Source organism: Salmo salar, chromosome 21 (assembly GCF_965601325.2).
Source record: "Salmo salar chromosome 21, fSalSal1, whole genome shotgun sequence".
NCBI lineage: Eukaryota > Metazoa > Chordata > Actinopteri > Salmoniformes > Salmonidae > Salmo > Salmo salar.
The window spans coordinates 8,601,796-8,629,548 of NC_138311.1; the positions used below are offsets into that span (position 1 = coordinate 8,601,796).

The 27,753-nt window shown below is 41.8% G+C and overlaps 1 protein-coding gene across 1 annotated transcript; it reads right to left on the reverse strand.

The window, feature by feature from the left end:
* Nucleotides 1–1,034: 1,034 nt before the first annotated feature.
* On the reverse strand, nucleotides 1,035–27,753 carry cavin2a (caveolae associated protein 2a). Its single transcript, XM_014163910.3, has 2 exons — nucleotides 26,920–27,753; nucleotides 1,035–6,006 (listed from the first exon to the last, which is right to left on the reverse strand). The coding sequence occupies exons 1-2, from the start codon at nucleotides 27,463–27,465 to the stop codon at nucleotides 5,206–5,208; spliced, it is 1,347 nt and encodes a 448-aa protein (XP_014019385.1). The 5' UTR covers nucleotides 27,466–27,753; the 3' UTR covers nucleotides 1,035–5,205.

Genomic DNA, 27,753 nt, shown 5'->3' on the forward strand with positions numbered 1-27,753 from the left:
AATGTAAAAAAGCTGGTTTTTGATATAAATATGAACTTGATTGAACAAAACATGCATGCATTGTATAACATAATGTCCTAGGGTTGTCATCTGATGAAGATCATCAAAGGTTAGTGCTGCATTTAGCTGTGGTTTTGTTTTTTTTACATTATATGCTAGCTTGAAAAATGGGTGTCTGATTATTTCTGGCTGGGTACTCTGCTGACATAATCTAATGTTTTGTTTTCGCTGTAAAGCCTTTTTGAAATCGGACAGTGTGGTTAGATTAACGAGAGTCTTGTCTTTAAAATGCTGAAAAATAGTCATATGTTTGAAAAATGGAAGTTTTCGGATTTTAGAGGAATTTGTATTTCGCGCCACGCCCATCATTGGATATTGCAGCAGGTGTTCCGCTAGCGGAACGTCTAGATGTAAGAGGTTAATTAACTGGCAACCTAACTGTCAGTATGTTCCTAGCAGTTGCTGTGAATTTTACAATAATTGAGCTGTTAGCTGTTTGCCAATTCAGAGGCACAAAATTCAGTAACAACCATATAACTAACTTCCATTAATTTACTGTCAAATACAAAGTAACCTTTTAACAGTACAGCACTTATTTAATGTCACATGCTCTTACAACAACTGCAAAACTGACCATGTTAAAAGAGGTATTCAACCTTTGATGACAACCAACCACTTAATCTGGTACACTTCCACTGATGGTTGGCACAAAAACACATATATTAGACTATGCTAATATACAAGAACAAATTCACATTTTCAATGACGGCCTAGGAACAGTGGGTTAACTGCCTTGTTCAGGGGCAGAATGACAGACTTTTGCCTTGTCAGCTTGATCTTGCAACCCTCCGGTTATAAGTCCAATGCTCTAACCACTAGGCTACCTGCCACCCCGGAGATGAGGTAGTCATTCAAAAATCATGTTAAACACTTAATGCACACAGAGTGAATCCATTCAACTTATTATGTGACTTGTTAAGCAAATCTTTACTCCTGAACTTATTTTGGCTTGCCATAACAAAGGGGTCGATTACTTATTGACTTAAAACATTTCAGCTTTTAATTTTTAATTAATTTGTAAAAATCTTGAAAAACATAATTCCACTTTGACATTATGGTGCATTGTGTTAGGCCAGTAACAAAATAAATCACAATGTAATCCGTTTAAAATTCAGGCTGTACAAAATGGGGGGAAAAGGTCAAGAGGTGAATACTTTCTGAATGCACATGTTCTTGGTAACAAAGATGTACCTGGTGGCACTGCTGAAACATTAATACATTTCCGCCTAAAGGCTTGTAAGTTCAAATCCCCAAAGCGTTTATGCACACATTACATCAAGTGTCCCTGAATACTGATATTTTCACATTGGTGTTGTCAGATAATTATAAAATTATTGACTTGATTCTGGGCAACTTCTAGCAGTGTGCAGAACTGTTTTCTCGCCATTACATCTGTGGCCAAGCTCTGTCATGCACATAGAGCTGGTGGTGTAGCAGGAAGTTCAGGTCATTAGCAACAAAGAGTTTGAGTTCAAATCCCAAGTGAGGTATAGTCTTAGGTAACTAGCATTCAGCAGAATGCTGTTGTTTTACAGCAATAACACCTTCATTCAGCTGTAAAAAATCAGTAACTTGTTGTTTACCTTCCTTTCACTGCAATCAGTAGCCTATAGTGTACCATGCAATTAAAGGAACTTTGCAACAGTGTAGCATTACATGGCATAAAAGGAAAACACCGTGGAGAGGGAAATAACGGGATGGTTCTGCACAACTATCACAGCAGTGAAGAACCCTTAATATGAAAAATAAAATTACCCTCAGCCCTGGCAAATACACTTTTTTTTCTTCTTTGGGGTGTATGCTGGTCCAGCATGGTCTAGCTGGACAAGCTGGTCTGCTAAACTACACTCATCATTGTCATATTTCCCAGCATGCTATATTGCAGTTTGATTTTCTAGAAAAGTTTGTTTTAATTAATCAATTAATTTATCTTATGCTACACAAAGATACATAACATACGTACTAACCCAATATCTTAGTTGAACTTATTGCACCCGTTACTGAAACTGTTCCAGTTTAGGTGGTGAACATTATTTTGTAGTAAGGGATACGTGGAGAAAATGGGATCTTTCTGAAATTATTATGGACAGTCCTACCTTCATCAGTTACATTTAAATTAAACCCTCCCTGAATGCTTGAAAAAAAAGTGACTCTCCCTTATACCCCAAATAATAATAATTAAAACAAAGTGGATAGTGGAGAACATGTCTATACCATTTATCCTCACATCTTGGATAGACCAGAGCCTTCTAGAAACAGTTTTAGAAAGTGTTCTTCTTCCTGTAAGCATTACATGGCAATGCAGGAATTTTGATAGCGCACAGGGCTGCTGGCCAGAAGGTTGTGGGTTCACAGACCACCATGGGCAAGAGTAGGGGTGGAAAGATCTCCTTTATAGTAAAAGCATTGCATGAATCTATCATCGTATTTGCAGGTCTGAGAAACAATAGCCCTTTCCCGTGGCTTAACCCAACGAGAGATGGTCACAACTGTTTCCCTAAAAGTTGTCTGGGTTTAAACATTTGTTGTACAGAAAGTGAATTGCTTAATCAATTGATAGTGAGAGAATTAGATTACTTCCCAAGCAAAGTATATTTTTTTGGTCCTCGGCTATAGAAGGTTGTGTCTCAGCCTCTGAATGTCAAAGAAACCAAAGCGCTCTAATATATCACGTTATATAATCGGATCAGTTTTAAAATCTTAAACTAACAAGAGGTAAGCTTGTGCTTTTTGCCATTTTCTTTCATAAAAAGTAGGGCTATAGCATACCCTCATACCCCCTCAATTTGAGTCTTGGTTTTAACCTAACAGCCCTTCACTGACATGGAATTGACTGACAAATATATCTATATAGCAGCCTATTGCCTAATTTAATCTGCCAAACAGATAGGCCTACCTCTTATTTCTTAAATATGAATAAATAGGCTCCAACACAAAGCCCTCTTGTTGTTAATGTCTAATTAATTATGCCTACTCAAATTTGCCCACTTTCAGCACCATGAGCAGTCAATTTCCAGTTGATTGTACCACAGCTGCTGTTTCAAGTTTCAGTCATCACAATGTAAGTTACTCAAATCTGGCTGATATTGAGGCCAATAACTCTGATCAATACACTTTCAGAATGGAAGAGTAACATTGTTTTTAATAAAATAAATTATAGAAGTAGCACGCAATCAAAGTTGATCTCAGGTCCTCGTCATCTTTGCGCTCTCCTTCTCAAACTGAACTGAACAGAACAAAGGCTTCAGGATAGTCCACACGCAAGAGTGCATTTTTGGATTAGGCCTAATCAAAATCATTTTTAGAAAAAGCCTTTGACTCTCCTCCTGAACTGCCACCATAGGCCTACACAGCACAGCCATTGGTTAAGTTTGTGCCATTCTTTAGTTTTTTATCTTGTGTTTGTTGTGTAGTAAATATTTCACCTGTATTTTAATCATTTTCAATTTATTTTTTCCTGTAAAGCACATTGCGTTGCATTCCATGTCTGAAATGTGCTGTATAAATAAAGCTTGATTTGATGTTGAGGGCAAAACCCTGGGCAGTCATTCTGAATGCAAATCGTTGGTGAATAAACATTACAATTGTTGGATATCCCCGTTCAGGCTGGATTCCATTAGGAATTAGACATCACTTTGCAAAGCCACCATAACGTAACTTGATGCGGGTTTTGCGGGTGGCCACCATATGCTGGAATGCTGGTGACCAGTGTCCAAAACACAATGAAGGCTGGTCACCAGCCTATGCTGGTATATGCTGTTTTTTTTCAACAGGGCTTCCAAAACAGGAATTCCTCACTCCAGGATGGCAGCCTGTATAAATTTGAAGAATTCCGTGCGTGTATAAGTGTGTGTGATTGTCTTTGTGGGTGCCTCGGTAAATATGTGCTAGTTAAGCAAGTGTTTGTGTGCATGTGTGTTTCAACCATATAGGAATGTGTCAACATTGTTCATGTGAGTGCTATGCTAATATTAGGTGCACCGAATGCACACGTAATCAACTCCAACATTACAATTTTTACAGTATATTTATGAAAGCCAGGTGACAGTACTCAAACATGAGTCTATATAAGTCGTTACGCTTACTGATATTTCACTCCCTACAATCAAATGTATACATAAACGTAAGATTATGATTGCCCTGATATAGGGTGTTTTAGGAAAATCCCAGTTTGTAAAGCCTTAAGGTCCCAAGTCATCTTCTGTCTCAGTGATGTACCCAGTAGACCTTACCCTAAAACAGAGATATCAACTTACCCTCCCCCAAAACCTTAACCACTTACCACTTTCAAGCTGTGTTTTTCCAGCTGTTTTTGTCAAGAGAGCTCTGATTATATATATTATGGCAAATAAATGAACTAAGGTAGGGATGGCATGAAATTGCCTTAATGCTATGGCTCCATTTTAACCCTGCACTCAGGTTGTATGGTTACATCCAGACCTGGGTCAAATGCATATGTCACAAACCTCAGCCTTACACCAACCTTGCTTTAGAAACATAGCTACCACCCCATACCAATGCCCAGACAACCTGGCAATGGGCTACCCTTCCCAAGCTGTGGGCTTTACCCTCTTTGCCAAAGATTTACCGGCATTCAAACGAGGCAGGAGAACAAAGAGACTATCCGTCAGACAGAGAGGCCCATGCAAAGACAGATACACAGAGCGAGAGAGTTGGCTCAACATCCTGGAGATGTGCTGTTCAGAAGCCCAGGTTCCAGTTGGGAAGGTGAGTTATAGTCCCTTGGCTTGTTGGTTCTTTTCCTAAGGTAGCCCCAAAGAAGGGTAGGTAGCTATACACACCAGGCAGGAGCAACTGATGCAGGATATCTTGATCACTCTTGATCAATCAGGATCTCTGAAATGGAAGCTTGGGATCTGGGATATGTCCATGGATCTCCTGGATCAATCGTACATGCAGGGCTGGAGGCATTGGAGGGCCAGGGATGCTTAAGGGCTCCGTATCATTAGCACTGGAGCTTGAGATTTTTCAGAAATTGGTAGGCTGGAAAGATGGAGGGATGACTACAGTGTTGGCATGTTAACATAAAATGGCCAGGGAATGTGCAGGAGCAAAAGATGAGAGGGATGAGATTGAGGCTTGCTCCACAGCAGATATGGGGGCCTTTACCTCCACTGGACTTTCCTACTCCTCTACCTCTTCCTCCTCCCCTATATCATCATCATGCTCCTGGAGAGCAAGCCCCGGGGGATGATCGGTGGTCAGGTCACATTCAAGGCTCCCCGCTTCTCCGTTGATGGTCAAATCGGCCTGCACGCTCTCAGTGGTAGAAGGACTAGCTAGCTCCTCTCCCCCCTCCACACCCAGCCCTTCCTGGGAGTACATCTCAGCCAGGGGCAGATCCCCATCCATGCTACCCAGGGGAGGGATCTCCACGTGGGCTTGCCCGCTAGGCGAGCCTCCGGGCTGTGTCGAGGCCTCCCCTTCGCCTCGCAACTTCTTCACATTGAACGTCATGGGCGACACCTTGAAAGAAGAGCTCTTGGCGGCGGGACTCTTAGGGTGGTTTGGTGTAAAGCTTTTCTTGATCTTCTCACGGCTCGCTGGCGGCACGATCTTGGTGCTGATCTTGGTCATCTTCTTCTCGATGCTCTGGCGCGAGAAGGCCTTCTTCAGGCTGTCCACCTTCTTCAGGCTGGAGCGCTTCAGCCGGTCGGCTCTGGATCTCTCAAAGGAGGGCAGGTCCACTTCTAGGTCCAGCTCTTCCTCTCCCTCCAGGGCTTCGTCGTCCTCGTGGAGACCCCTGGTGTCATTGTCGGAGGAGTACAGGCTGATGTTATGGAGACCCTCCTCCTGAGAGCGGTTGGCATCTGTGCCGGTGACGGCCGGGGCAGGTGCCGCAGGGGCGTCGTCCTCAAGCTGGCTGGCCTGGCGGGTCTTGGGGGAGTCCTTGATGAACATGCTTGAGGGGATCTCGTTGTCTTCCTGGAGAACAGAGAGGAGAGGACGGTGTTAGGATTAGGAAGGTGGTCATGTGAAGTTATGGGCTCACTTGAAACAAGCCTCAGGTCATTAATTTATTAATCAAGCAGATGAACACAAAACCATGCACACTATAATTGTATATGGTTATCAGATATAAGCATCAGCATTAAACATACCGATAACTGCCAAAATAAAGGAAACAGAACATTGTGTGTTATTAGGACATTGGACCACCACGAGCCACCGGAACAGCTTCAATGCGCCTTGGCAAAGATTCCGCAAGTATCTGGAAATCTAGTTATGCGACACCCGTCTTCCACGATAAATTCCATCATTTGGTGTTTTGTTGATGGTGGTGGAAAACGCTGTCTCAGGCGTCGCTCTCGAATCTCCCATAAGTATTCATTGTGTTGAGATCTTGTGACTGAGACACTCACACTCAAACACATTAAACCCCTTATGTTCCTTTGAGACCCCTCTTTCAAAGTCACTGAGATATTTTCTCTTCTAACCATGGTAGCCAAAATAATGGGTACAACTGGGCATTTTATTAATTTCTTAATTAACTCAGGAACCACACCTGTGTGGAAGCAACTGCATTCCATATACTTTGTATCCCTCATTTACTCAAGGTTTTTTCTTTATTTTGACAGTTACCTGTACATATGTATATACTGTATATCAGAAGCAGATACAACTTAGTCTAGTTAGATCTTAACTTAAATCAAACCCTGCATGTGCACTGCTACAGGACAGTGCCTTCAGAAACTATTCATACCCCTTGACTTATTCTATATTTTGTTGTTAGAGTCTGAATTCAAAAATTATTTCTCCCTGTCTACACACAATACCCCATAATGAAAAAGAGAAAATATGTTTTAGAACTCTTTGCAAATTTATTGCAAATTAATAACAGAAATATCTTATTTCAAAGAACCAGTCAAAAGGTTTTTCTTTATTTGTACTTTTCTACATTGTAGAATAATAGTGAAGACATCCAAATAACCCATATGGAATCATGTAGTAACCAAAAAAGTGTTATACAAATCAAAATATGAGATTCTTCAAAGTAGCCACCCTTTGCCTTGATGACAGCTTTGCACACTCTTGGCATTCTCTCAACCAGCTTCATGAGGTATTCTGCCCATTTTTTAAATTTGGAAATGTTATATGAATGTAGGAAAGAATAACGTAAAAATGTAAATGTAAAAAGATAATACAAAGAAAATAACATGCGCTTTGTTTTGTGTTTTTTTTGTACCATCTTTGAAATGCAAGAGAAAGGCCATAATGTATTATTCCAGCCTAGGCGTAATTTTGATTGTGGCCACTAGATGGCAGCAGTGTATGTGCAACATTTAGACTGATCCAATGAACCATTGTATTTCTGTAAAAATGTTTATCTATACACCCTTAAATGTGCCTAATTGTTTTATTAATACATTTTCAAGATCATAACTGTGCACTCTCATCACACAATAGCATGGTATTCTTTCACTATAATTGCTACTGTAAATTGGACAGTGCAGTTAGATTAACAAGAATTGAAGCTTTCTGCCAATATCAGATATGTCTGTCTTGGGAAATGTTCTTTTTACTTACAACCTCATGCTTACAACCTGTCCCATGGGGGACCCACCAATCCTGTAGAGGTTTTCAACAGGTGTGCCTTGTTAAAAGTTTAATATGTGGAATTTATTTCCTTATAAATGCATTTGAGTCAATCAGTTGTGTTGTGACAAGGTAAGGGTGGTATACAGAAGATAGCCCTATTTGGTAAAAGACCAAGTTCATATCATGGCAAGAACAGCTCAAATAAACAAAGAGAAATGACAGTCCATCATTATTTGAAGACATGGTCAGTCAATGCGGAAAAATTCAAGAACTTTGAACATTTCTTCAAGTGCAGTCACAAAAACCATCAAGCGTTATGATGAAGCTGGCTCTCATGAGGACCGCCACAGTAATGGAAGACCCAGAGTTACCTCTGCTGCAGAGGATAAGTTCAGAGTTCAAGTAACAGACACATCTCAACATCAACTGTTCAGAGGAGACTGTGTGAATCAGGCCTTCATGGTCGAATTGCTGCAAAGACCCCACTACTAAAGGACACCAATAAGAAGAGACTTGCTTGGGCCAAGAAACACGAGCAATGGACATTAGACCAGTGAAAATCTGTCCTTTGGTCTGATGTCCTAATTTGAGATTTTTGGTTCCAATCCGCGTGTCTTTGTGAGACACAGACTAGGTGAACGGATGATCTCCACATGTGTGGTTCCCACCGTGAATCATGGAGGAGGAGGTGTGATGGTGTGGGGTTGCTTTGCTGGTGACACTCAGTGATTTATTTAGAATTCAAGGCACACTTTACCAGCATGGCTACCACAGCATTCTGCAGCGATACACCATCCCATCTGGTTTGCGCTTAGTGGGACAATCATTTCTTTTTCAACAGGACAATGACCCAACACACCTCAAGGCTGTGTAAGGGCTATTTGACCAAGAAGGAGAGTGATGGAGTGCTGCATCAGATGACCTGGCCTTCACTCTGCGGTCCAACTCATCCCAAACCATCTCAATTGGGTTGAGGTTGGGTGATTGTGAAGGAAAAGCATCCAACAAGTGCTCAGCATATGTGGGAACTCCTTTAAGACTGTTGGAAAAGCATTCCAGGTGAAGCTGGTTGAGAAAATGCTAAGAGTGTGCAAAGCTGTCATCAAGGAAAAGGGTGGCTCCTTTGAAGAATCTCAAATATAAAATGTATTTTGATTTGTTTAACACTTTTTGGTTACTACATTTTCCATACGTGTTATTTCATAGTTTTGATGTCTTCACTATTATTCTACATCTGTCTGGGTTTTTTTTTTAACTAAGAAACCCTTAAATAAGTAGGTGTGTCCAAACTTTTGACTGGTACTGTAAGTATTCACAATACAGGTTAAAAATCACCTTTATCAGTGTTTACAACTGTGGTTCTTTCTGGGTAAGTTTCTAAGAGATATTCACACCTGGATTGTACAATATTTGCACATGATTCTTTTAACGTCTACAAGCTCTCAAGTTGGTTGTTGATCATTGCTAGACAGCCATTTTAAAGTCTTGCCATAGATTTAAGTCAAAACTGTAACTAGGATGCTCTGGAACAATCAATGTCAGTGTATATTTGGCCTTGTGTTTTAGGTTAGTGTCTTGCTGAAAGCTGCATTTGTCAGTGTCTGTTGAAAAGCAGAATAAAACTGGTTTTCCTTTAGGATTAGGCTTTGCTCTGTTAGTTTCCTTTTATCCCCCCCAAACTATCCTTAGACAAGCATACCCATAACATTATGCAGACACCACCATGCTTGAAAATATGAAGAGCGGTACTCAGTAAAGTGTTGTGCTGGATTTGCCCCAAACATAACACTTTGTATTCAGGACATAATGTTAAATTCTTTGCCATTTATTTTTTTCAGGTTTACTTTAGTGCCTTATTGCAAACAGGATACATGTTTTGGAATATTTGTATTTTGTACAGGCTTCTTTTCACTCTGTCATTTAGTTAGTATTGGAGTAACTACAATGTTGTTGATCCATCGTCAGTTTTCTCCTATCACAGCCATTAAACTCTGTAACAGTTTTAAAGTCACCTTTGGTCTGGTGAAATCCCTGAGCAGTTTCCTTCCTCTCCGGCAACTGAGTTTTGAAGGACACATGCATTTTGGTAATGACTGGTGTGTTGATATCATCCAAAGTGTAATTAATAACTTTACCATGCTCAAAGGGATATTCAATGTCTGCTTTTTTACCCATCTACCAATAGGTGCCCTTCTTTGTGATGCATTGGATAACCTCCCTGGTCTTTGTGGTTGAATCTGTTTTCAAATTCACTGCTCGACTGAGGGACCTTACAGATAATTGTATGTGTGGGGTACAGAGATGAGGTAGTCATTCAAAATCATGGTAAACACTATTATAGCACACAGAGTGAGTGCACATTTTTACTTCTTAACTTATTTAGGCTTGCCATAACAAAGGGGTTGAATACTTATTGACTCAAGACATTTAATCTAATCACGAATATAATCCACACAAATATTAAATAAAATAAAATGTTATTGGTTGCGTACACAGGTACAGTGAAATGCTTATGAGTCTAGCTCCAAAAGTGCAGTAATACCAAACAATACACACAAATCCCCCAAAAATGTAAAGACATAAATAAATATCATAATGAGCAATGTCAGAGTCTGGAATATAAATATCAACTTCACAGTACATAATTTGCCGCTGTATGCTTTGGCAGCCATAAACGGATGTCATGTTTCAAGTGTTTAATAAATCCCCAAATGACAGTTGGTGGTTTGCAATTTCAGAGCAGTAGTTATTCAACAGTACCAGTTACATGTACCAGCCACAACACCCTATAGTTCACAATCTACAGAACTGTGTGTGTGTGTGCGAGCGTGTGTGGGCCTCTCCACTGACTGTGAAAAAACTAAAACCCTTCCTTATGGGCTTCTCGCCACCCGCACTCCCACACACAGCACTCCTTCACACACCATGGATATTTAAACAGAGTAAGCCCCTATTCAGTTAGACTAAAATAGTATTCTATTGTTGCTGAAAAAAGTTTGGATTCTTGCACTCAACAAAACAGTGCAAATACACACTACGCCCTGGTCAAACAAACCAATCAAAATCAGATCAATCAAAACATGTCTGGAGATGAAATTAAAAGAAACTTGTCTTAATGTTGATACAAACATGTATTTTTCATACAAACTATCTCCTTAAAAATGCACTCAGGGCTCAAGATATGTCAGTATAACATGAACTTCTATGTAAATCATGCGTTGATGTCAAAAGTGGATTTGCTCAAAAGTTTGAGTAATATATCTCAAGTCAGTGGAAAGTGGAGTGGAAAGTAAGTGTATTTGTGTGTGCTTGTGCATGTGTGTGAAACTAGGAGTTTTTGTGCCCTCCGGAATCTATTACACAGCATGGAAGAATGCTGGAAACTAGAGGAAGGATGCCACACATTGCTTTTAGGACCATATCATGTGTCAATAGGCTGTCATTAGTGCAAAGTTAGGGACTGGACCAACCAGAAGGACAGGAAGAGCCCCTCCCACCCTGTCCATCACTCACTCACCACCAATTGCATGCCCTCCCTGGAAAGAACACCAATCAGTCACCCATTAAAAGTCAGACCAGTCAACCAATAGCACGTTTTTCATAAATTCAAATTATTCTTGATAGACTAAAGGCCTCTCTTTTTTTGAGTTGGTGACTGTGACACATGGATAATGTGTATTTTAAGCGTAATACGTTACAGAAAACACAAGTATGTTAATGTGCCATGTTACTTTGTGGGGGAAAAAACCTGGGTTGTACATTAGGGCATGCAACTTAAAATACTTTAAAACGCTGGGCGACAGGATAAAACAAAATGAGTCCAGGTATTCACTCCCTGTTTCAGTCCGTTCACATCCATTTGGTGCCTAATTAAGGTCTATTGACCAAAACATTGCTTTGACAGCCAATAAACACATTGTGGAGCATGCACGAATGCCAGTGTGCTGGAGTTTATTTTTTGTCAAACATTGAGATTCTATGCACCTGGATCTCTATATAAGGTGTGTGAACAACTCTTTTGATTTTATTTACTTTTGTGGTGGAAAAGATTGTACAAATTGTGTAGGTCTAGTGCTCAGAAGATAACACATGAAATGATCACGTAACACTTATTTGCAATGTGGTCCTGAACAGTGCATCGTATCAGACATACCTCATAACAAAGCAACCAATAATCAATCATAGCAAATCAATCAATCATAGCAAACCAATAAACAAAATAATTATACATTACCGGCCCTAACTAAATATTTGGAACTCTACTCCACCGTGAGAAGCCAAATGAAATACCATAGATACTCCTGATTGTTTTATTAACCTGCAGATACCAGATACCCAGGACCTTATCTAAGCCACGCACTGCATGATTCACAGCTCAGGTGGAATCAGGCGGATGCCAAGCATGTGCAGCTTCCAGTGACGGTGGAGGTAAATCTGTCATCAGTGTTCTGTTCTCTTGAGTTCATCATCAAGACTAAGAAAGCTTTTCATTTAAAGGCCTGCTGCACGGATTCACAGTTTCACTAATTTGTGCGTCCTATGGATAGACCAATCTTGTCAAAGCCTCCATTCACAGTCAATTACACAGTCAATAGCAAAGCTTCCAAGCTTTATTGTGGTATCCTTGATGATATTTTGATACACCTGAAACCCCACCTCTTCAAGGAATACCTGGGATAGGATAAAGTAATCCTTCTAACCCCACCCTTAAAAGATTTAGATGCACTATTGTAAAGTGGTTGTTCCACTGGATATTATAGGTGAATGCACCAATTTGTAAGTCGCTCTGGATAAGAGCGTCTGCTAAATGACTAAAATGTAAATGTAAATGTAAATGTAAAATGTAAATTTTAAATTGTATGAGGAGGCCTCTTTGGCTGAAATGCTCTTATGTATGTTTAAAAAAAATTGTCAAATGAATCAATCAATCCACGCGGTATACAATAGAACAGCACTTTTAATTTAGAGGAGTCAGTTTGAGGCAATGCTGCTCAGATTCCCTAATCTGTACGTCATATGGATAGACTCATGTTATCAAAGCCTCCATTGACATGGCAAACCATGTGATTGATGTTAGAAGACTCTGCTTTGAGGCAATGCTTCTCACATCCACTAAAGTGTATTTAATATTGATTAGGTCAATTAACATTGACAGGATTCTCAGGCTTTCCAGGAGCATTAACCTTATCGAAATTGTTCTGTGCAAAACAAATCGGATTGGTTCTTGTGAAAAGGTCAACTTTGTTTGAAAAATGTCAAGGAACCAGTTTGATAACATAAAAGGCTAATGTGTGTGTAAACGCCATTGTAAATGTGTGCTTCATGCTCAAAGGGCATGCCTTGAACAAGCAGTAGGAACTGACAGTGTTGTGATCTGTCAGGAAGCCGGGGTGGGATAGAGACGAATTCTTTAGGGCCTCCCGAGTGGCGCAGCGGTCTAAGGCACTGCGTCGCTGTGCTAGAGGCGTCACTACAGACGGGAGTCCCATAGGGCGGTGCACAATTGGCCCAGCATCATCCGGGTTAGGGGAGGGGTTGGCTTTACTTGGCTCATCACGCTGCAACAACTCGTGGCACACCGGGCGCCTGCAGACTGACTTCGGTCATCAGTTGAATGGTGTTTCCTCCAACACATTGGTGCAGCTGGCTTCCGAATTAAGCATGCGCGTCTTAAGGCGCGTGGTTTGGCAGGTCATGTTTCGGAGGACTCATGACTCGACCTTCGCCTCTTCCGAGCTTGTTGGGGAGTTGCAGCGATGAGACAAGATCAAAATTGAAAAGGGGAGTAAAATATAAAAATTATTATTCATCACATGAATGTCAAATCCCCTAACACACTTATAGCCAAATCTACTGTAGGATTCACATGAGCAATGGACTAGGTATGAGAATGGAATCATAATATAATTCCAGAATATCTACATGATTTGATTTATTTTATTGTAGTGTTGTGCATCTTCAGGATGCCCAGCCCCTCTACATGTTTACATGTTGGTAAATCCGGTACACAGCTTTATATTCATGACTCACTGTGTGCAAATTCCCACTTGTAATGTCATAGTGGTTTGAAAGGCTCTGCATTTTTTGTTGTTGACATATAACCCTTTTCTATATGCTAAAGAAATGTTGTATATGCTCTTTATCCCCAGTAGATGGACATTAGCAATCATGACTTTCCTGTGGCCTTGGCGATACCTGGGCAAGAAGATCATTATGTAAAATGTGTATAAATGTAAATAATATTCACACAATGTTGTTTTCTTGGAACTTTATAAAAATGTAAAAAAAAGTGTACTTTTTGAACAATACATACATTTGCACAAATGTCAACATGGTTTGTTCAGAAGACACCAAGACTTCTATAACGCTATGGCTGCAGTAAGCTGTAACAACTTTAATATACCATATGAAAATGATTTATACACATTTTTAAAAGCAAGTCTTATGATTTTGAACAGAGTAAGAGGAGCAGACTTCTGGCCATGGTAGGATAGAGTCAGGGCATAATGCACAGACAAGGGCATTGTAGGGTGCGAGTACAGTGGAGGTAAACCTAGGCATTGAGTGACGATGAGAGAGGCTGCATCTCTGGAAGCGCCAGTTAACCTAGGTGTGGTATCCGCATGTGTGGGGGGGTGGGGCAAGAGAGTTAACCGAGGCATGTAGAGCGAGCAAAACAATGAGAGCTATCCAAAACAACAGTATACAAGGCATATTGACATTAGAGAGAGGCACAAAGCAATCACAGGTGTTGATTGGGAGGGCTAAGACAACGGGTAAACAGCTAAGACAACAACAATGGGTAAAAAGCGATGAACGGGCAGAGAGGGTCAGTTAGCTACACACAGGGCCTGAGTTCAAGGCTGGGGCCGACAGATAAACAAAATATAGTACCATGTTAATTAACAGTCCAGTAGGCATCAGCTGTGTAGCCGAGTGATCATAGGGTCCAATAAGCAGCAATGGACGAAACAGGGAGCCACTCGGTAGTCGTCACTACACTAGGCGAGCGGGGGCTAGTAGCTGGGTCCTCACCGACATCAACGACGCAGAGGCCGGTTGAGAGCACATCGGCCAAAATACGTCAGCAGATCAGTCGTGATGCATCGGCGGGGCTCCGTGTCGACAAAGGGTCCAGGCCAATTGGCAAGAGTGGTATTGTAGTTGGTGTACTTCGTTTGCTAGCCGGGGGAATGGGTCTTGCTCGAGGCTAACTGGTGCTTGCTTCTGGACAAGGGCGATAGCCACTCGGTAGCAGCTGGCTAGCTGCGATGATCCGGTGTAATGGTCCAGAGCTTGCGGCAGGAATCCGGTTTTATAGTGGGGGGGGGGGGGGGGGGGGAAATAAATAAAAAGCAATCCAATATGCTCAGGGCTGATATCGCGCTGTGCAGACTATTATCCGGGCTAGTGGTTGGTATCTGTGCTAAAGTTAAAGATTGCTAGCAGTGGCTAACAATGACTAAATAGCTAGTAGCTAATTAGCTGGCTAGATTCTGATGGAGGTTCCAGTTATAAGGTCTAAAAGAATTGCAGATCCGTACCACGTTGGGTGAGGCGGGTTGCAGGAACATATTTAATTCGAACATGGAAAAAGAGATTGAAATGTATACAGAAAAATGAAAGCTGAATATTTCCACAGGACAAAAACGGGACAAAAGCAAACACGTCTTGCTGCTACGCCATCTTGGAAAATCAAATAATTCTAAATAAGAATAGAATGTTTCTAAACATTTCTACATTCATGTGGATGCTACCATGATTATGGATAATCCTGAATTAATCAGGAATGTTAGATACATATCATAACTTCTCACCATTACAATAACAAGGGAGGTTAGCATTTTTTGGGGGCTATGATATTTATGCCTCTAACTTTCTCACTCATCATTATTCATGATTTCGTGTTTCTAAAATACATGGTTCTGGCTATAGTTAGCTAGCTTGACTAACAAAATGTGATGTTATAAAATACATCAGTTTGTAAATCAGTGTTCATTAAAAACACTATACATAGCCTGTATACCTTACCTCTTCGGCTGACATGTTAAAAATAATGGCAATTGTTTACATAATCCATGCGTTGACTCCATTAGTTCTGGTCTGGCTCGGGTCCATGAAGATTCAGGTGCATCTTGATAGTCAATCAAATGGCGAGGTTATGAAGCTCATTGGCTGAAACTCTAATTGTTAAGGGGCTGGACCATGTGGACCAAGCTTGCAGTACTTCACCAAATTATTTGGAGACTCCCTCAGTATGCAAAATGCCAGCCCACAGCTTAAAAAGAAGTTGGTTTCCAACTAGGGATTTAGTGGCTAACTGAAGTAAGACAATGAATACGGTTATATACACACAATGCGATTATTGTGGATAGTCAGATTAATATAATAGTTTCATTAAAACATTTACATGCTTTGTAAGAAGAACGATTTCCCTAATAATCCTGTAACAATAATGCTAGTACAAACTCAAACACAGCAAGCAGAGGTAAGGGTCAATACAGAACTTTTACTTAGTCTTAACAGAAACAAGACAAAAGCACATTAATAAGACCTAAGCAAAGATCCAGGCCAACTGAGGAACCTAAATAACAAGGCAACCAGGTGAACAGAGGAGGTAATTAAACACAGGTGAATCCAATAAGTAATAATGAGGGTAACCTGGAAACTAGAAAACAGGGCAAGGGTTCCCACCAGCGGTAACCTAAGGAAACAACAATCAAATAACACAGAAACTGTGACAAATCCTGTTTACATGGACACATCTGAAATCAGGCTACCTGATGGCACTCTGATAAATGCAGAAAATCATCAAACAAAATAATTGTTCTACGACAGCGAACATGTTATTTTTTTGGGAAGCAAATTTGATTCTGAGTTCGGACATACAAAGTTTGTATGTGAAAACTACTTAGAAGACACTTACATTCAGTTGTTCCGAACTCACTTCAATTGCGAAAAAGAGGGAGGCTCACTTGTCTGGTGCTAACACATGCGCAGATCAAATACACTGTTGGAATGCCGATTAAGGTGTTTTCCAAATGAAACCAAATTGTATTTGTCACATGCACCGAATACAACACGTGTAGACCTTACAGTGAAATGCTTACTTACAAGCCCTTAACTCTTTAGGGATAGGGGGCAGCATTAGGAAGTTTGGATGAAAAGCGTGCCCAGAGTAAACTGCCTGTTACTCAGGCCCGGAAGCTAGAATATGCATATAATTAGTAGATTTGGATAGACAACACTCTGCAGTTTCTAAAACTGTTCGAATGATGTCTGTGAGTATAACAGAACCCATATGGCAGGCGAAAACCTGAGAAAAATCCAACCAGGAAGTGGGAAATCTGAGGTTTGTAGTTTTTTAAGTGATTGCCTATCCAATATACAGTGTAAATGGGGTCATATTGCACTTCCCAAGGCTTCCACTAGATGTCAACAATCTTTAGAACTGTTTAGAACGTTTCAGGCTACTATTGTGAAAAGGGAGCGAATAAGAGCTGTTTGAACCAGTGGTCAGGCTGAAAGCCTTTAGTTTAGTCACGCGCACGGCCGTGAACACGAGCTCCGTTCCTTTTCATTTCTAAAGACAAAGGAATTGTCCGGTTGGAATATTATTGAAGATTTATGATAAAAACATCCTAAAGATTGATTCTATACATCGTTTGACTATATGTGACCCGATTCAGGAAACTAGGCGTATGTCGCAAGTCACAACTTCACAGTGTCACGGGTGTCTTAGGGTAGAGACCAAGACGCAGCGGGAAAATGTACACTCATCTTCTTTTTTATTAGGTGAAGAAGGAAAACACATAAACGTATACAAAACAAAACGAACTTGACAGTCTCGTCAGGCAAACAGCTAAACAAGAACAATCTCCCACAAAATCCCATGAAACACAAACTCCTAATTATAGGACCCTCAATCAGAGGAAACAATAACCAGCTGCCTCCAATTGAAGGTCCAACCCCAATTAACTAAATAGAACATAGAAATATACTAACATAGAACAATGACTAACAAACCCCGGACTAATAAATCAAATACCCTCTCTAACCACGTAAAACAAACACCCCTGCCACGTCCTGACCAAACTACAATAACAAATAACCCCTATACTAGTCAGGACGTGACACACAGGAGAGCTGTTTGAATGTAATTTATTATTTATTTTTATCAAAATGTGTTTTTTGGCAGAAATGCCTTCTCGAACATGTGAACTTTCATGTGCCTTATTAACAAACTTGTATGCCATCCGTAAATACATATACAATTGTTCAATTATGAGCCTTGTTGGTTAAGCCACAGAAAAAGTCAGCAACCTAGCCATGATTGGCTGAGATAATGAGTGAGCTGGAAATGCAGAGAGAGGAGTTCAGATTGGTCTGCCATATAAACTAGCTAGCTAATGTTAGCTGGCTGGCTCCCTAGCTGATGTTATTATTTATTTCCCAGAGCCGTTTGTTTTTCTAGTTAGAGCTTAATGTTAGCGAGCTAACATTGAACCTGGTTGGATAGCTCCCAGCACTGTGGCATTGTTGGCACTTTGTTCATTGTTGATTAACTAGCTAACGTTTGCTGGCTGGCTCATTAGCTAACGTTTTGTGACGTGTGTGATCTTAAATGTTGTTTACCTAGTTAGGTTCATTGTTTACCTAGCTAGCTAGCTATATCTCTTAAGCTAAAGTGTACTGTTAGCAAGTTAGCTAACGTTAGCTGGCTGGCTATCTAGCTGATGTTATTATTCGTTTTCCAGAGCCTTTTGCTTTTCTAGTTAGAGCCTAATGTTAGCTAGCTAACATTGAACCTGGTTGGTTATTTTCCAGCACTGTGGCATTGTTGGCACTGTTCATTGTTGTTTAACTAGCTAATGTTAGCTGGCTGGCTCGTTAGCTAATGTTATGTGACGTGTGTACAACACCCGTTGAATATGGTTGGTGTCAGTAAACGTATGCAAAAAAGCGTAATGAAATTGTTGCCAGCAGAGCTGGTTAAGCTGTTTTCATGTTACCCAGAGGTAAACAAATCATTGGCCAGAGCAAGAGTGAAATGAGATGGGTGGTGCTAAAGGGTGTGAACGATGCTGAATAGGTGTAGACAAAGAAAAGTTCTTCACTAGATACCAAAACATTCAAAGGCGATTTTCTCAAAAGTGAGTTTACAAGTTGATCAACTTTCCCGTTGTTCCTCAAATGCAGTGTATGATATATTATTGTGTTGCTCTGAATCTCTACTTTTATCCAATGTTAAAAACACAATTTCAAATGTTGCTACATAAGACTGAATCCAGGTGGTGAGTCACATATTGCAGTTAGATGTTTTAAATTGTTTGTTTCAATATCTGTGTTTTTGCATGCGCATTGATTAATCAGCATAGAACATGCTGGTCGGCCTGCAGAACGCTAGACCCTGCTGCTTGACCAGCATCCGACCAGCACTGGGGTATTTGTCTCCGCTCTGCTGACAAGTATTTTTCTACTCTCATACAGGAGTCATAAAGGCCTAATGCACTCATTTGGTGGGAAAAAATATTTGTAATTTTATATATATATATATATATACTGCTCAAAAAAATAAAGGGAACACTTAAAGAACACAATGTAACTCCAAGTCAATCACACTTCTGTGAAATCAAACTGTCCACTTAGGAAGCAACACTGATTGACAATAAATTTCACATGCTGTTGTGCAAATGGAAGAGACAACCGGTGGAAATTATAGGCAATTAGCAAGACACCCCCAATAAAGGAGTGGTTCTGCAGGTGGGGAACACAGACCACTTCTCAGTTCCTATGCTTCCTGGCTGATGTTTTGATCACTTTTGAATGCTGGCGGTGCTTTCACTCTAGTGGTAGCATGAGACGGAGTCTACAACCCACACAAGTGGCTCAGGTAGTGCAGCTCATCCAGGATGGCACATCAATGCGAGCTGTGGCAAGAAGGTTTGCTGTGTCTGTCAACGTAGTGTCCAGAGCATGGAGGCGCTACCAGGAGACAGGCCAGTACATCAGGAAACGTGGAGGAGGCCGTAGGAGGGCAACAACCCAGCAGCAGGACCGCTACCTCCGCCTTTGTGCAAGGAGGAGCACTGCCAGAGCCCTGCAAAATGACCTCCAGCAGGCCACAAATGTGCATGTGCCTGCTCAAACGGTCAGAAACAGACTCCATGTGGGTGGTATGAGGGCCCGACGTCCACAGGTGGGGGTTGTGCTTACAGCCCAACACCGTGCAGGACGTTTGGCATTTGCCAGAGAACACCAAGATTGACAAATTCGCCACTGGCGCCCTGTGCTCTTCACAGATGAAAGCAGGTTCACACTGAGCACATGTGACAGACGTGACAGAGTCTGGAGACGCCGTGGAGAACGTTCTGCTGCCTGCAACATCCTCCAGCATGACCGGTTTGGCGGTGGGTCAGTCATGGTGTGGGGTGGCATTTCTTTGGGGGGCTGCACAGCCCTCCATGTGCTCGCCAGAGGTAGCCTGACTGCCATTAGGTACCGAGATGAGATCCTCAGACCCCTTGTGAGACCATATGCTGGTGCGGTTGGCCCTGGGTTCCTCCTAATGCAAGACAATGCTAGACCTCATGTGGCTGGAGTGTGTCAGCAGTTCCTGCAAGAGGAAGGCATTGATGCTATGGACTGGCCCGCCCGTTCCCCAGACCTGAATCCAATTGAGCACATCTGGGACATCATGTCTCGCTCCATCCACCAACGCCACGTTGCACCACAGACTGTCCAGGAGTTGGCGGATGCTTTAGTCCAGGTCTGGGAGGAGATCCCTCAGGAGACCATCCGCCACCTCATCAGGAGCATGCCCAGGTGTTGTAGGGAGGTCATACATGCACGTGGAGGCCACACACACTACTGAGCCTCATTTTGACTTGTTTTAAGGACATTACATCAAAGTTGGATCAGCCTGTAGTGTGGTTTTCCACTTTAATTTTGAGTGTGACTCCAAATCCAGACCTCCATGGGTTGATAAATTGGATTTCCATTGATTATTTTTGTGTGATTTTGTTGTTAGCACATTCAACTATGTAAAGAAAAAAAGTATTTAACAAGATTATTTCATTCATTCAGATCTAGGATGTGTTATTTTAGTGTTCCCTTAATTTTTTTGAGCAGTATATATTGAGGCCTCAGCACCCCAATTTCCCGGGGCTATGCTTGATTGTTCCAGTGTTTACTTGGAAACTTCTATTTGAGGTCAAAGGTCAAATCAACACAGATTTAGAATGAAATTCTCAAGCCCTAGTTTGTTGAAATAAAACCCATTAAAAGTGGGCTATTGTTTTCTCTTACCTCAGCCTCTCTTTTGGACCTTTAGACGTTGTCCTGTGACTGTGGATGAATGGCTGCCTGAGCCATGGTTCAAATGTCAAAAAGGAACAAAGAGAAGCAAGATGACATGAATCCCATCTGGATTGAGGCCACTGAAGGATAACTATTGTTTTCTCTTTCCTACAGTAGCTCTGTGAGACAATTAGCCTCTTTGGCTTGGTTCGATCCCCGCTGGTTTCCCTCAGTCACCTCTTCTCCTCCAATTAGATTCTGTAATCATTTCAGATAAATCACCTCCTGCGTGTGGAACATAACCAAAGCGCTTTGTGTCTGTGTGTGTCTGTGTGTGTGTGTTTGTGTGCATGAGTCATGACACACACACACACACTCCTTGGAGTTATGGGCCTTTGAGGACTAAATTTGCTAATTAAAATTAAGAAATACAAAAATATATATATATATCTGGATACAGTTGTGTGTTCACTAAACTGTTGAATTCTAGCCCTCACAGCATACAAATGGACTTAACCTGGTCCAAAATAAACATGTTTTTATTGAATAATACAATAGTTTGGGCTCATTTCCTAGTGTTATCATTTTGTCTAATTGACTTCACATATGTCCTTTCCTCCTTTCCCTTCTCTATCCCTCGATTTTTCTTTTCAGCTACTTCACTCTGTTCCCCTCTCTCTGTTGTCATTTTCTCTCTTTCTACTTCTAGCTCTGTCTATCCTTCCCCAGCTTTTATACACTTCTCTCTCTCCGTAGTCTGTTCAAAAATAGGGAGATTAAAATAGGAATGAACTTCAAAGGGAAAATGAGACCGATAACAAAGAGAGGAACCACAGGATAAACAAACAGGCTTGTTCACTTGAGTCTGTAGGACTACCTTTCTCTGTCTCCACAGACAGAGAGCCATATTAGGCTGTGGGACAGAAACAGGGTTGTGTTTTTTATATATTTTCAATGGAAAACTTGTTACAGTTAGTCCCTCCTTGTTCCAGTCTGATTTATTCCATTTGGTGCCTAATGAACATGACCCAGATGAGTATTGGGATTCAAGGCCCTCTTCCATGTTGCGATAGGTGTCACTGAACCAAACTCATCCATGGACATCGGGGATAACGAAACGGAAGGCTTTGTTGTTTGAAAGAGAGGTAAAAACAAGGAGAGGATATTTGTACGTGAGTGTGAGCTTCAGTGGTATTACCATGCCTTGAGCTAGGTTAAGTGAGCCTTGCCTACTGGAACATAACACCTGAGAGACGTAGACGCGCACACACACACACACACACACACACACACACACACAAACACACACACACACACACACACACACACACACACACACACACACACACACACACACACACACACACACACACACACACACACACACACACACACACACACACACACACACACACACACACACCCTCAAGCCAGTCTTGTTCTCCTGCTAGGACCTGTGGAAATAGATCTGTTCTATAACATAGACACTATAGAGTTGACTATGCATCCCTTAACTGACACATGTACTAACAGCTACACTACATCAACGTTGTTGAATAGAATGATATGAGAGCGTAATAAGCACAGTAACTGACTGGCAAGGCCTGAAGTTAGTTAATCATATTTATGTCTAGTTAGGCTTTTCCTGAGTTCAAATAATAGGCCTTGTTGGAATACTTTACAAATGTCTCCTTCCTTTCTACCTTCATTGAAGTAATCATATATCTGAATTGGTTGGATTGATAATGGGGTGGTAAAGTAAAGGGGTGGTAACCTTACTTTCAACTATCCAATCCCTTATAGATGTGTGCATATTTCAAGGAAACAAGGAGGGAAGGATGCATTTTTAAGTATTCAAAGAATGATTCGTTGAATCAAGGGTTAAATCAGAAAAAACTGTGTGAGGCAGCTAAAGCAGGACTGGCTCTACCTTATCCTGCATAAGGAACTTGGGTAAATAAACCTAATACCAGTGCTTACTCACTGCCACCGATGCTGACAAGCCTAGAGACCTTTGGTCAAGAGTTCTGTGACAATGGCAGTAAAGTCTTAATGAATCAAAGCTGACTACTGAAATCTTCAATTTAATTCAGAAAACTATTTATATGATGCCAAAATGTTTCATTCTTAATTCAAGTGTGTTTGTTAAAAATGATGATGACAAATACAATGGGCAAGACCAAGGTCACTCAACTTACGATCTGTTTACACTCTCCAGCACGAATACATTGTTATCCAAAGTTCCTCGGGTTGAATGTATTAAAGAACGTCTTTCGATAAGGCTGTTTCGTTTTCTTGATGCAGCATGTTTTATTTGGTTGTGAAGTGTGTTTTCATTCAATGCTGTTGGATTTGAATGTGTTTTGATTGTGTGTGATAAAAGGTCATCACTTCCTTTCCCATCCTACCCCTCCAATCCCACTACTCATCTTGAAAACTGCATACATGCACACACGTGCACACACACACACACACGCACACGCACACACACACAAACAGATGCCTGCACACGTGCACATGCACTTATGCATGCATGTGCACACTCATGCACAAACACACATCCATGGAACTGCACAGCAAAATGTGTCACATTCCACAGTTGTATTACTATACCTCTTTCCCATTTTAATGTAAATTAACGTTTACCCTCTCGCTAATCCAAGACTTTTCCCCTCCCCTTGGTATCAAGAACCAACTTTGTCACAAACAGAAGCTACCACATGGCATTGCACTCTCTGTTTTGTGGCTGGGAAGGGGAGAATATGTGTCTCCCCATGAAAGAGGGGAGGTCAGGGAGACATGAAAAGCACTGGAGCACAAACACAAACAACGGGCCAATCTACGAACTACACTAAGCACTACATTTTCCTCCGGCCTCGTTAGGGCTCGTTAAAGGGAGAGGAGCACCCGAGGGGCACGGATCTGTCAGCCTGTCCATGGCAGTGCCGTATTTACCGAGCGCCCTTGGGAGCAGCACGGCGGCATTTCCAACTTGTGTGGCACGTACAGAGCACCGTGTGTTCTCAATCAATGCGTGGACAAATACGCCAATCAGTGGAGAGATATTTTCTAGGCCAGGAGAAAATAAAAGACAAAAGAGAGCTCAGGGGTGCGGAGTGAGAATCTAAATGCCTTATCAGTGAGTTTTTTGTGACTCATAGCGTGTTCTTTGTAGCACTGTGTAACAGAATGGCATCCTCTGATGTTTGTTTTTTTACTCTTACTGTATGTTGCTGGTCATACAGTATTGATAATGCTATCATTATTACCCATCAGTATTCCCCATGACCCCATCATCATTATGTCACACCATTTTAGACCATAACACTATAAGGACTCAAAACAGTTAAGCAATTGCACGTAGGCAACAACTATAGGGATTACCTGTGGATAACCAACTCCAATGCACAACCACCAGACTAGAGTCATGCAGTTGGAGACAATGTGCAGTATTTGCACCTGTTGCTATTGAACAAGAGCAGTAGCACCTGGGAAACCAGATAAGATCAGTGACTATGAGCTCTCAGGGCTTAGCCTGTGTCAATATGACTTGCCTTTTTTCCTGACTGAACACATACAGTATCAAGCCCTTTCAAATCATTCAAGAATATACTGGCCACTCAATAATTCCGTATATTTAGTATAATGTGAGCTAGGACTGACCAAAGAGTAAGGTTGGGAAACACTATTCAAATACTATTAAAATCCTCTGATCACACCTTTTATGTGTTGGCTCAGTTGGTAAGAGCATGACACTAATATTGCTTAGGTTGCAGGTTGAATTCCCGCAGGGATCAAAGTCAATTATTAAATGTGGATTCAGTAATTGTACTGTAAGTGTCTGCCAAGTGGTATATTATACTTTTTTACATTATATTATTATTTATATATTGTAAATCACTTCAGTAATCCGAGAGGAGGAAAAGCAAGATGCATTCACTCTTAATGCATAGATCTAATTTAACTAGATTGGTGTAAGGTACTTTAAGTAAAAAATACTTTAAAGTTCTACTTACTTTGATTTTTGGGGTATCTGTACTTTACTTTACTACTTATATTTTTGACAACTTTTACTTTTACTTCACTACATTCCTGAATAAACTAATGTACTTTTTACTCCATACATTTTCCCTAACACGCAAACGTACTCGTTACATTTTGAATGCTTAGCAGGACAGGAAAATGGTCCGATTCACCCAATGAACATCCCTGGTCATCCCTACTGCCTCTGATCTGGCGGACTCACTACACACAAATGCTTCGTTTGTAAATTATGTATAAGTGTTGGAGTGTGCCCCTGGCTATCCGTAAATGTTAAAAACAAGAAAATTGTGCCGTCTGGTGAACTTATTTATACTTTTACTTCTGATACTTAAGGATATTTTAGCAATAACATTTACTTTTGATACTTAAGTATATTTAAAACCAAATTCTTTTAGACTTTTACTCAAGTAGTGTTTTACTGGGTGACTTTCACTTTTACTTGAGTCATTTTCTATTAAGGTATCTTTACTTTTACTTAAGTATGACAATTGGGCACTTTTTCCACCATTGATTGTAGGTCATTATACATAATGGCCATTTGGTCTTGAAAACAGATCTAGTTTAAGTGCGAGTAGTGATCTACGCTTTTCTTTATTATCCTCTCCGCAGTGTTCCCAGACACACACAACCATCCTCACACAGCTTGCACGCACACACACACACACACACACACACACACACACACACACACACACACACACACACACACACACACACACACACACACACACACACACACACACACACTCTCTCTCTCTGTAGTTACATGTTCACACCATGTCTCTCTCTCACACACAGCTGCAAAGCCTGTCATTTACACACAACACAAACATTACAGTGTAGACTGCACTCATAAACACCCTTACATTAGCTCCCAACGTCCACAATCAGTTTGACACACACACACACACACACACACACACACACACACACACACACACACACACACACACACACACACACACACACACACACACACACACACACACACACACACACTCTCTCTCTCTGTAGTTACATGTTCACACCATGTCTCTCTCTCAAACACAGCTGCAAAGCCTGTCATTTACACACAACACAAACATTACAGTGTAGACTGCACTCAAAAACACCCTTGCATTAGCTCCCAACGTCCACAATCAGTTTGACACACACACACACACACACACACACACACACACACACACACACACACACACACACACACACACACACACACACACACACACACTACTTTCAACATTCTCCCAAACCTTTTTAACATTGTTTCTCGCTCTCACACACTAGACACATATGCACACAAACACTTTTATACCCAATTTTCTCCCCAATTTTGTGGTATCCAATTGGTAGTTACAGTCTTGTCTCATCGCTGCAACTCCCGTACAGACTAAGGAGAGGCGAAGGTCGAGAGCCATGAGTCCTCCGAAACACAACCCAACCCAACCCAACCCAACCAAGCCGCACTGCTTCTTGACACAATGCCCACTTAACCCAGAAGCCAGCCGCACCAATGTGTCAGAGGAAACACTGTGCATCTGGCGACCGTGTCAGTGTCAGTGTGCACTGTGCCCGGTGCCCGGCCCGCCACAGGAGTAGCTAGTGTGCGATGGGACAAGGACATCCCTGCTGGCCAAACCCTCCCCTAACCTGGATGACGCTGGACCAATTGTGCGCCGCCCAATGGGTCTCCCGGTCGCGGCCGGCTGCAACAGAGCCTGGACTCGAACCCAGAATCTCTAGTGGCACACTGCGATGCAGAGCCACTGCGCCACTCGGGAGGTGCCACAAACAAAAACTTTTAACACGTTTAACATTGGTCCCTCTCCTTCTCTCACAACCCCCAAACACACTTCTTACATTTCTTTAATTCTCTCAATATTCTCTCTTCCTCACCCCTTTTCCCTTTTCCCCTTACACTAAACCACATCCATCCATCCACCCCTCTATCCCTACCTGGAAAATGAGCACTTTGAAATGGTTCCTCTTGAGCAGGTGTCCATGGTTGGCCTCCAGCCGCTTCACCTGCGACGCCTGCTTGTCCAGACGCTCCCGCACCTCCTTCATGTGGGTGTTGACCTTGTGCGAGCGCTCCAGCAGCTTGCTCATGCTGTTGGACGTGCTGGTGTGGTTCTTGGACAGGCGAGTCACGTCGCCTTGGACCCCCTGCACGGCGCCCTCCAGGTCAGCCTGGCGCTGCTCCATGCGCAGCTGGTTCTCCTGCACCGCCTCCAGCATGTTGACCAGCTTGTCAAGTAGAGCCACCACTGTGATGGCACTCACCTGATCCCTGGCCATGGGACTGGTGGGACTTCCGGGGCTCCCGGGGGTTTTCAAGCCCAGCCTGGAGAGGGTGTCAGTGTGGGAGGAGGGAGCCGAGCTGGGGCTGAAGCTGGGCACCAGGAGGTCCATGTTGTCTTGCTGTGCATGGTACTGCTGGGGGTTGACCAAAATGCTGCTGCTATTGCTGAGGCGCTCGGTGTGCAATGAGTCTTCTCCCATGGCCACAGGGTGGAGGGGGTTAAATGTCCTGTTTTGAAGAGGGAGAATGTGGATTGTCTAGTTTTGAGATGTGAAAAGTCTCAGTCAGTTGGTGGTTGTTGTTGTTGCTGTTTTCAGTAGCTCCAGAGGAGGAATGAGAAGGTAACAGAGATTCTAGCTCCAGAGGAGGAATGAGAAGGTAACAGAGATTCTCTTCTCTTGATTGTTTTGATGTCCCATCCCCTTTTTTACACTGTGTAGTAGAGCAAGAGTTGTATGTACACTCCCACTTTTCTCCTCCCTTTTTTC